The sequence below is a fragment of the Benincasa hispida genome, chromosome 9 (assembly GCF_027475165.1).
Source record: "Benincasa hispida cultivar pf3 chromosome 9, pf3_genome.v1.1, whole genome shotgun sequence".
NCBI lineage: Eukaryota > Viridiplantae > Streptophyta > Magnoliopsida > Cucurbitales > Cucurbitaceae > Benincasa > Benincasa hispida.
The window spans coordinates 53,440,454-53,451,649 of NC_143486.1; the positions used below are offsets into that span (position 1 = coordinate 53,440,454).

Below are 11,196 nucleotides of genomic sequence, written 5' to 3' on the forward strand. Positions count from 1 at the left end.
TGACTCATCTAAGAGTTCAAATTTATCTTTTCTTGGATTAGATTGAGTGATCAAATAATTAGAATTATTGTGGTTTTCTTTAAATGACCTCCCTAATTTTACAATTTTTTTCTTGAAGTTTCTACTTTAATTTATTTTGAGGTTTAAATAGCGAATTGCAGAAGATTATTTTGTATGATTTGTAAATTCCGAGCATTTAAAATAAATTGGAGTAATTGAGGACAAACACGATCTAATTGAACAAAATTTAAAGATTTCAAGTCAAAAAGTCAAAAAGTGGTGTTGCAGTGATTGAACCCTAGAATATATCGTTGATATGTTATAAACAGTTCAACACCCAAAATGCACCCAAGAAAACCAATAAACAAGAGGCCACATCATCTCGATGTTGCTCTAACTGCCAAATGACTAGTTTAGGCTAACAATGAAACAAACTCAGTAAAGACAACTTATTTCAAGTGTTGAGAAAAAGTGCTAAAGAACATAGGTGAGGCTTCCATCCAAGTTAGAGTATCCACATATTAAGAAGAAAAAAAAGAGTTTAAGCTCATGATATTAAAGAAAAGAAAACTAGAAAAGTAAAGGACAAAGCTTGTAGATTCTCTAGTACAAAAATTGGATTACTTGACGTTTTTTCAATGTTTGACGCTAATAAAAAGTATCGTCTACTTGACTGTCAAGTATAATGTCATAACTTGATACTAAGAGAAATCATTCTTGACACAATTTTCGTATCAAGAAATATGATACACTTGACACTAATGACATGTCAAGTGTATTAATTCTTGACACTTATTATTATGATTACTCTCGACATTTTTTATTTGTCAAATATATTTTTATCTTGATACGAAATAATGGTCAAGTAATCTAATTCTTGACACATTTCCAATGTCATCTATGCTTTTTTTTTCTTCAAATTAAACATTCAAATTTAATTTCCATTTCTCATTTCTTGTATTACATTTGTTCTAATAAGACAATTTCATCAACTAAACAGTTGCACATATATTTTAGATCTACATATCAGCCCAATATATCCAATGTAACAATTGAGAATACTGAAATAAACAATTCCATTCTTCTATTACTCATGTCTATATGAACGATTCCAAAATTTACAAGACGGATCGTACAACAGTATATACTCTATCAACCCACCCCAATATATGATAATTCCAAAATTGTAAGACCAATCTATATGTGCTATGTATTCCAAAAATCACAAGACTAAAATTCTATCCTCCACCACACATTTCTTTGAAGTATATAACCTATAATGGCTGAACAAAACATTTACACAAAAAAAGTTTTTGGCATTCCCATGTAGCCACATAAAAAATTTATAGGAAGTTCACCAGATATAACGACCTAAATATTCAGTCCATTCCATGCGTACTTCATCGAATTCAAGTTGCGAGCACGAGCTCCTCGTATCAATCTATAAAACATAGAAAGTGAGATATACATATTTATTTACTATTTGCACTATCTATAATGTTACAATATATATAAGTAGTTTAAAGACATACCACATCTGTTATAATATTCTTCTCTTTAGTCACGATTTCTCGCATATATCTCATAACGTAATACCCACATTTGACAGTTCCCACTTGTAAAGGACACTACAAAACAAAGCCAATAATTAATACACATATCATACAGATGCATTAAATAATCATCATTCGATGTCACTTCAAAACTACAACAAAGTAATCCAACCTACGAAAAGTTCAATAATAATGGTTACAAAACGCAAATTTCAGCAACTATGTAACAATTCCAAAAGAGTTTCAAGGCTTCAATACCTATCAAAACGTCAAAACATCGTTAACTTTGCTTTCAATCCCTTGAAATCTTTGAATTGAACATCAAAAATTGAAAATAACTCAATTATTTGACTAATACTTCAATGGATAACAAAGAACTATTAATACTAACCTCCAAACTTACCAAAACCTTAGAAAGATCGATCTCAAACCTATTGGACAGCTACTCAACTCTTTCCAACACTTCAAAAATCATAGAACACAAATCAAAAATCACTTTTAACTTTTAAGCCCAAGTCCAACAGATCAATCATTCTAAACTTACCAACACGACTTACCCAAAAATTATGCTAAAATCCAAATTCGCTATATTACTTCACCAATGGACTCCAACCTATGCATAAGTCACAATTAAAGCTCACATAACCAATTTCTAGCAATAACAATCAACCAAAAAGGGTTTCAAAACCTTCTACTCACTAAAATCCTTCGAAACAACTTCGAATCTGCTGAAAAATAACTTATGACACACCAAAACAACCTTCGACTCGCTGGACAGTATCTCAAAACCTTCAAACCTCCAAATATAGCATCCAACCATAATGGGTAAATTAAAATCCAAACAAAAATCAAGTGGGTAATCAAAATTAACCAAAGAAAACCAAAAAAAAAAAAAAAAAAAAATCATGAATCTCTTTACCCACAATATCCCCCACCGTCATGGAGTTTTGGATGGCGGCGACTGGCGAAACCAAGTATAACGATGGCTGGATGTCAGATATGGCGGGTCTGAGACGAATAACGATGACTGATGTGAACGGACTTGGTGGTGGAACTAACTGAAGGCAGCTCGACGGACTTACCTGCGACGCTGATTTGATCAGTGAAGAAGGTGTTAGACGACCGTTGGATGCAAGCGCTGGAGGGATGCGGCGAAGAAACTGACGGCGATGGAACTGGGGGCGTCCCTTTGCGTGATGGAAGCTACCGTCGACGAAACTGACGGCGCAGATTTGACGATTGTCGACAGCAGCGAAGGGCAGTGAGCGGCGTGAAGGGGCTAGGCGGCGGACGAAGAAGATGAAGATTTGGGGGGGGGGGGGGGGGGGGGGGGGGAGGTCTCGACGGCATAAGGATGAACCAAGAGAGGGAGAGGGAAACAAAAAGAAGAAAGAAGAAAAAAAGGAAAAAAAAAGAAAAGGAAAAAAATATATATATATATATAATATAATATAATAACATATTATACTAGGGCATTTAACTTTAAAATAATAATTTTGGTAAGAGGAAAACCAAATTTGAGAGAGAAATGAAAATGGGGGAAGGAGGAGAAAAAAATAATGATTAAAAAAATATTATTTTATAGTTCACTTGACACGAAAAATATGTCAAGTAAAAGCTTCTTATATGACACGAAAAACGTGTCGAGTAAGACCTTATATTACTTGACACGAAAAACGTGTCAAGTAATGGATCACATGAAAATATCCAAAACATTCCGTCAATCTCCGCTTTTTTAACTCTTTTACTTGACATTCTCTTTCCTAAAAAGGCATTACTTGACTTTTTTTTTCAAAGAAACGTCAAATAATTCAAAACTACACGTGTAAAGTAATGTAGATTTTGTAGTAGTGATTTAAAAACCAAATTCATTATGCAAAAGAATGATCTTGACTTTTGAAATGAGAAATTTACAAATGCATTGATAAGCATACATGGTTGTGCCCTTAGCAATAGTTCGAAAAATTGGATACACCTTGTCCATCTCTCCCTACTTCATATGCTACTCTCATAAATGTCAAGAATTAATCCACTTGACATATCATGAATGTCAAGTGTGTTATTTTTTTTTTTGACATGGAAATTGTATCAAGAAATATTTGTCTTAATGTTTTTTCGAAATCAAGGTATCACGTTATACTTGACAATCAAATACTCGCCGTTTTTATAAGCATTGAGTATACCCTTTACTTGATATTAGAAAAACGTCATGTAATCCAATTTCTGTAGTAGTGATTCTACTTTTAATAGAGATCTCTTCATTCTCTTTCTCTAAATTTCATTGAAGCAATGTATATATATCTATACTCTTTTTGGTTATATTATTTCTTCTTCTTTGAAAACATATCTACTTAAATCTTCTTCTTTAGACTTTTTCTTGTGTATGTGTCGTTATTGGATATTATACTTCTTTTTGGGTGGTTTGATCATCCTTTTGGTGTTCTAGTTGGTGTGTTTGTCCTCTCGGGGCTTGGAACCAAATTTTGGATTATTTTATTTAGTTACTTTGCCTATACAATGACGTAGTTCTATCAAATCTTTTTGTATAGTCTCTCTTAGTATTTTAGTTAGATTATTTTTTTATCGAAATTTCACTAAGTATCATGGCTGGTAAATTTATAATTATCCAATTTTAATATTTACCAACGGAAATAGTATAATTAGAAGTATTTAAACATAAGAGGTTATATTAAAACTATTTAAATAATATGGGCTAGCTAGAAAAACACCCAAATATTTGAGAAAAGAAAACTTTCAAATATTAGAGTCTTTGTTTCAAATAACTCGTGGAAATAATGGCTTTTAAACAAAACCAATCGTTATATAAGTACCTTTGAAAAATTAATAATTTAAGGTGTATTTCAATGATTTTAGATTATGAAACGTTTTTTTTTTTTTTTTTTAATAAAGAATCTTGGTAAATTAAGATTACTTTGGAAATTTGGATTGATTTGTGTAATTGTTATAAATATTTGAATTATATAGATATCCATATATTGCATATTGTCTTGAAATGTAATTTCTATTATCTTCTATCTATCTTTATCTTTCCACATCTTGTAAATTTTATATATAGTGGTCATTGAGACATTTTGGAGATACAATTGAATGCAAAGTACATTCATTTTGTACTTTCTCTTCTTCTTAACTTATTCCTTTTTTCCATCTTTTACAACACGTTATTAACACAAGTTTCATAGATTGGAATTACTTCACTAGCCAAAATTTTCTCCATATATTTTTTTTTGAGGTATTTAATATTGAAAGTTCAAAGATGGTGGGTTCAATGATTATGAGTATGGCTGCAAATTTGTTTCTAATTTTCTCATCTCATTATTCTATATTCTTGTTATAGGTAAAATTGGATAGAAGGGTAAGAAGTACATTTGGGGTGTGAAAAATCAAAGTTAAACATAGAAGGAAAAAAAGGAAAAATAAAGTGGTGTGGCCGAGCCCACACAACTATGCGACCCTAAGGAAACAACCTCGTTTCCTTGGGGGATTTAGCAGGGGCAATCTCTATTCTATATAGGAATAGGGATAGTGAAAAGCCGAATCAAAGAATACTATAAATAAGAGTGAAGAGCACATAAAGAAGAGGTAACTTAGAAGTTCTGATTTCTTCTACTCATCTAATTCTATTATCGACTTAGGCATCAGAGCCTTTTTTCTTTGTTTTACAGGTCATCTCTTCCCTGAATTACAAATTCACAGTTGTTGTCACGTGAAGGCCACGTATGTCTATCCTTGGCCAAAATGGCATCAACAGTTGGCATCGTCTAGGTATTTCTAATAATATTAAGTGTTATTCCTATTTTGGCAATCCTAAGGCAAACGGTCGAGAAACTCAACACCACTATTCCTTAGATGGAGATGAGTTAGATCAAGATCGACACCCAAGAAGAACAAGAGAATGGACGACCCCTTACCCTGGCTAGAGAATAGCCGAGCTGACGAGAAGATGGGGGCTCTCGAAGAAAGGATAGACAACCTAGACCAAAGTGTGGGTGTATTACTAGAAGCCATGAGGCAACAAGATCAAGACAAGAAAGAAGAACTAGTTTGTGACCCAGCAAAGGGAAATGCTCCAACAGTAGAAGAGACGGAAGATTCACATCCCCACTGCTCAAAACCAAAAGGCCACGTGGCTCAAGGTAAGAACGAGACGGTGAAGAAAAGAGGTGAGGGAGATAAGAATCTTCAAATCTTGAAAATTCGAGAAGGTAAAAAAAAGTAAGGTAGCCAGGACGGTAACTAGTGGTTCCGAGGTATAAAATCGGAAGTATGTAGGATGACCAGAGGTAAAGAAAGGACGAGCGACCGAGAACAAAGCCAAACTCCAAAAAGGGGCATTCGGACGAATAGTCTCTCAAACACAGATTTAAGAAGCTTTCTGGACAAAAAGGAGAGCCATAAAGTGCCAAAAAGGAGAAGTCATAGGGTCGAGCGTCGGAGGACGAGTAGTAGGACCAAAACTAAAATGGATGAGGTGTTGGATCTAGAGACTCTAATTGACCATGTCGACCCTATTGGGGTTGGTTCCTTAAATCTCGTAGGATCCTATAGTTTGTAATTGTAATATACAAACATTTTATTTATGTAATAAAATATGAAATATTTTATTTCAAAATTAGTTGCATTAACCACAAACCAATAAACTAAGATCCAAGTTTATATTGTAGTTTAAATATGTATGTAGAGATATATGGGTGGATCATGTTTAGTGATAACCTAGATGGTCTGTGGTAGATGGATAAGGCTGGATACCTTATCCTAGTGACACTACGAGTATGGTCCGCTTTGTAGATGTTACAATTGTTGTAAAGTGCTACAAATGATCTCATCCTGATAATTCATGTAGAGACATGTGAGCGGGGATATTCTATACAAAGAAGTTTATATAAGACTGGACCACGAAATGTTTAGTCTCATTATATAATGTCGTTCATAATAGAGACTTACATTTTACCACGATGACCATAGGTAACATGACCTGAATCTTGAATGAGTTGTGAACTTCTACCTATGAGGGCAGTCCTTTGGTCTGTATGGGTGAGAGTGACCAGATCACTGACTCAACAAGCCTACCATTTTGGGAATTCGTCTGATTGGGGAGCTGGGAACATAGCTACACAAGAAGAAATTCACTTCTTCCTCAATGTCGGGGCAAGTAGATAAATTGCTCCCTTAAGAGCTGATTCTAGGGCTTGAGCAATGTGATGCCACACCTTCTCCAGGCTCAAGAGGGGTTTAGTCATAGTTGGATTATAATCTATTGTTCATTAGAGGGATCAGTGATACTGAAGAACTTAGATGTAACTACAGGGGCAAAATGGTAATTTTGGCTCAGCTGTACTTACAACCATTTTGTGAAGGGTCATTGTACTATTGATTGGTTATATCAAATAGACAGAAATATATCTGTAATATGAAGAGTGCAGCTGCCGATCTTTAGTGGAGTTCCTGACAATTAATGGATAGCGAATAGTTTAATTAATTATTCACGTAACGTTGGAGCTTCAAGCTACAGGTCCATAAGGTTCCCTCAGTAGCTCAATAGGAATTAATGAGAATCAGTTTTTGGATTAATTTGAATTGTTTAAATTAATTGAGGGAAATAATTATATATGATATAATTAAGTTAAATTAATTATATGTGATGTAATTGTGATAATGTATTTGATACATTATAATACAAATTTTATTTGATAGAAAATAAATATTTGAATATGACTCAAATATTAATTATGTAAATTGGATTCATATTATTAAATTTAATATAAATGTGATTTATATTAAATGCCATTTTTTAGAGAGAGGAAACTATAGGTTATATTGTATATGATACAATATTTAAAACTATAGGTTATATATTATATATGATATAACATATAAGTTATGTATATATGTATAATAAATTAGTTATTATATATATAATATTTTAATTTATTAAAATTAAATTATTTTATTTTATTTTAAATTAAAGGGAGGGAAATAACTTCCCTCCCCTTAGTTCTCTCCACATCATGTTGGTGGGTGATTGTCAGAGTGAGGGGATTCATCTTCTACCTAGATTATTCACAGTAACATAGTGTGTGTTTTTTTTTTGCATCATCCCTTCTCCTCCTCTCTCATTATTCTATCTCCCTTCCCTCACTAAATTAACCTGCGCACCACAAACTCCTAGATTCTCACTTGAAAATATCGAGATCATCTTGTGGTCTTGCCCTTTTTGGTTTAAAGAACGTCTTCAAAGGGAAAAGGAAACGTGTAGTTTGGAGTCTTCTAGGGTAAGCCTTATAAACTCTTATTCTCTTCTTTTTTCAACATGCTATATTTTATCATATGTAAATGCATAATTCTTTCTTCCTCTGTAAAATTGTAATTCTGTAAAAAATTGGGGTTTGGGAGGATCTGCTTCCGCTCAAGGATCCCCTCATAAAGGTTCCTTCAAATGGTATCAGAGCCAGGTTTTAATGTTGTTTTTACAATTTTGATGGGTTTTAGTTTTTGCATTCTGTGATTTTTTTATGTGATGAATTGTTGTTGAATGTGGTATTGCATTGATGGATATTTTTGAGATTGGACATTAGAATTTATGGTTTTCTTTTATGAATTTCGATCTGTAGAGGCCCATATTTTGGGTATTTCATTGTGCAATTGAGTCTATATTCTATTGTTGAGTTGTTCGTAGTGTTTTTGTTCGATTACTGGAGAAAACGAGATGGAAAACGATGGATTTTCGAAGGAGTTAAAAACAGTACAGAGGCATCTATACTGTAGCATCGCAATGTTTTGCCCTAGCGCTGCGACACTATGATGCAGCGAACGGAAGAAAATTTCTGTGGTGTCGCAATGCTGGATCATAGCATTGCGACGCTCCGAGATGGAAGTTTCACGCGGTCGAGCTCTAGTTCTCATGGTTTGTGGTCTGTCGGTCTGGTTCAGCTCGTGGGTTCTCCGGTTTGAGCATTTGGGTTTATTTGGATCGGTTCCTTGTCCGATTTGAGTAGTTCAAGGCTCGGTTCACCTGTTTCGAATTGGGTGGCTATTATTTTTGTAATAGTTAGTTTTTTAAAATTTCTTTTAGATGTCCAATCTCGATCCATCAACTGTTGTTTTAATATAAATGTGATGTATGTTTTATTGTTATATATATATATATATATATATATATATGTCATATTGTATGCCATATAGAATTAAAACCCACCATAGGTTATGTATTTAATTTCATGCACCATTTATATCATAAGTGTTATAATATATGTAAATGCATGATTTATTTGATATAGCATGTTCATGCATCATATAATATAAATGTTAGAATATATGCATGCATGCATTAATAGCATATTCATACATCATTTATATTATAATTGTGAGAATATATGGTTTAATGTATGTATGGATGTATGCTATTGTATGTTTCATTACTTTATTATATAAATGTTACATATATTAGTAGTGAAATGAGGTTGCATGAAGCATGACATTACCTTAGATACTTTATAATTGTTATAATTTACTAAAAAATGTCAAAGCATGCAGCATATGGTTTTAATTATTTCATTCTTTATAATCATTATAACTAAATGAAATTAGAATTAAAACCAATAATTTAGAGTTGCATGCAAACCTTAGGTTAAAAATCATTTTTTAAAATTGTTTTAAAGCATGATTCACATAGACCTAAGATCACGTTTCCAATGAGATTAGAGATCTAAGTTTAATTTTTTAATTGGTTTAATAGGATTAAATTGATTCCTAATAAAAGATTAACTATGTAACAAATATATCTATAAGGGACTTTTTGTCTAAGGTGACTTCTGTCTAGGCTAGGCTATTTAAGTTGACAAAAATGGAATATCTCTATCTGAAAACTTACCTGGAAAGGTGAATTAGATAGACTTATTACATGCATGCAAGTTTGATTAAAGTTTATTAACGAGTTTAATGGACCTTAATCGAAATTGTTTAACTATCCAAAGGCAAGTGTTATTTTTGGGCAAATTAAACAATCACTTAGTTAAAATCAGTAGCCAGATTTTCCTAAGTTAATTAACGCTAGATAGGACACTTAGTGGGAGGAAAATGGGGTATATGATAGTTCATTTTATCCTCTTCACATTTCTCCTTAAAGTTCACACCGTGAGATTTATACTCGGCCTTGAGGCACCATGGATGTCCTCTTACGGGTGGCATTTGTATAGATCAATATCAAGATGAATGGAGAAAGTGTTTGTAGTAAGTGGGAGTGGGACGTTGACAACACATCTCTCGATCTCTCTCATTAGTTCGAAGTAAAGTTTCATACATGGCTTCGTGGCACTGTGGGTGTCCCCTTAAAGGATGACATTTTTGTATGATGCTTTCTTCAAACTCCAACAATGGATAAGGTTGCTTTAGTTTCATGTCCCAATTGGTTTTTCCCTATGGTTGGCTCATTGGAGTGAAACTCTAGGGCCTAAAATGAGGGGTTACACTTATAAGAATTGTTAAGTGAATTTAACAAATTCTGGACCAAACATTGGTGATTGATAGTTACAGTAATAAGGTGTTGTTTGGTCTATTAGTTGAGATTGTCTCATTTGAGTGAAGGAGTACTTAATCACCCTACGGTGACTTTTGTCCTACCTTATTGAAACATCGCTGCAAAATAGATGTCACTTAGGGTACACTAGACTATTTTGCTAAAATTGATTGGTTGTCTTGTTAGTTTAATGCAAATAAACTAATAATAAATAATGTGTATGGTTTCAACAATCTTATTTCACAATGACTTCTACAACATTAAATTTACTCGCTGCTGATAAATTAACCAGCAAAAATTACACTTCATGGAAAAACATGATCAATACAATACTTATCATCGATGACCTTCGTTTTGTCCTCATGGAGGATTTTCCTCTCATTCCAGCTCCTAATGCTGCTCAAAATGTTCGAGAAGCATATAAGCGTTGGACACGGGCAAATGAGAAGGCCCAAGCGTACATCTTGGTGAGTCTTTCCGAAGTCATGGCCAAGAAGCATGAGCCCATGCTCACAACCCGTGAGATCATGGAGTCCCTAAGGGGAATGTTCGAACAACCATCTGTATAGTTTAAGCATGACGTTCTCAAACACATCTTCAATGCCCGTATGCAAAAAGGGGCATATGTTCGAGAACACGTTCTCAACATGATGGTCCACTTCAACGATGCGGAATGAATGGGTACATCATCGATGAAGCCAATCAAGTTAGCTTCATTTTGGAATATTTACCATAAAGTTTTTCAGTTCCGTAGAAATGCTATTTTGAATAGGATTGACTACAACCTAACCACCTTGCTAAAAAAGGTACAGACCTTTGGTGATGAAAATTATGGAACGCATATGTGTGCAATGCACGTCTTAGGTTATGCATTTGTTCTCTTGCGTCGGTGGTCATGCGTTAGAATGGAAAGTATGCGTTAATCTCGTATGCAATGACCCTGCATTCTTATCACAAGTTTTCTTGCACTCTCGCCAAGTATAACGAGATCACAAGTTTCTCGGGTGATCCGAGGTCGAACTCAGGGACTTGTAGCTAAATGTTATTCAGTAATGTGTTTACGACGAAGAATAAAAGAATCTTGAGAGTTATGAGCTATGCACTACTTCT

The 11,196-nt window shown here is 33.7% G+C and overlaps 1 protein-coding gene across 1 annotated transcript; it reads right to left on the reverse strand.

The window, feature by feature from the left end:
• Positions 1-1,059: 1,059 nt before the first annotated feature.
• Positions 1,060-5,329, reverse strand: LOC120085347 (uncharacterized). Its single transcript, XM_090317119.1, has 7 exons — positions 5,266-5,329; positions 2,473-2,892; positions 2,253-2,342; positions 1,945-2,166; positions 1,726-1,811; positions 1,533-1,628; positions 1,060-1,441 (listed from the first exon to the last, which is right to left on the reverse strand). Exons 1-4 carry the CDS (start codon positions 5,327-5,329, stop codon positions 2,144-2,146), a joined length of 597 nt encoding a protein of 198 aa, XP_090173245.1. The 3' UTR covers positions 1,060-1,441; positions 1,533-1,628; positions 1,726-1,811; positions 1,945-2,143.
• Between the last annotated feature and the right edge of the window lie 5,867 nt (positions 5,330-11,196).

Excerpts from the sequence above, each read along its gene's own strand:
- LOC120085347 (XM_090317119.1), bottom strand. The coding sequence starts at position 5,329 with ATGCCAACTGTTGATGCCATTTTGGCCAAGGATAGACATACGTGGCCT. Across the intron at positions 2,343-2,472 it reads GACGGTGGGGGATATTGTGG|GTTTTGAGATACTGTCCAGC; the intron begins GTAAAGAGATTC and ends GGAGGTTTGAAG. Across the intron at positions 2,167-2,252 it reads AGTTGTTTCGAAGGATTTTA|GTTGGAGTCCATTGGTGAAG; the intron begins GTGAGTAGAAGG and ends ACTTATGCATAG.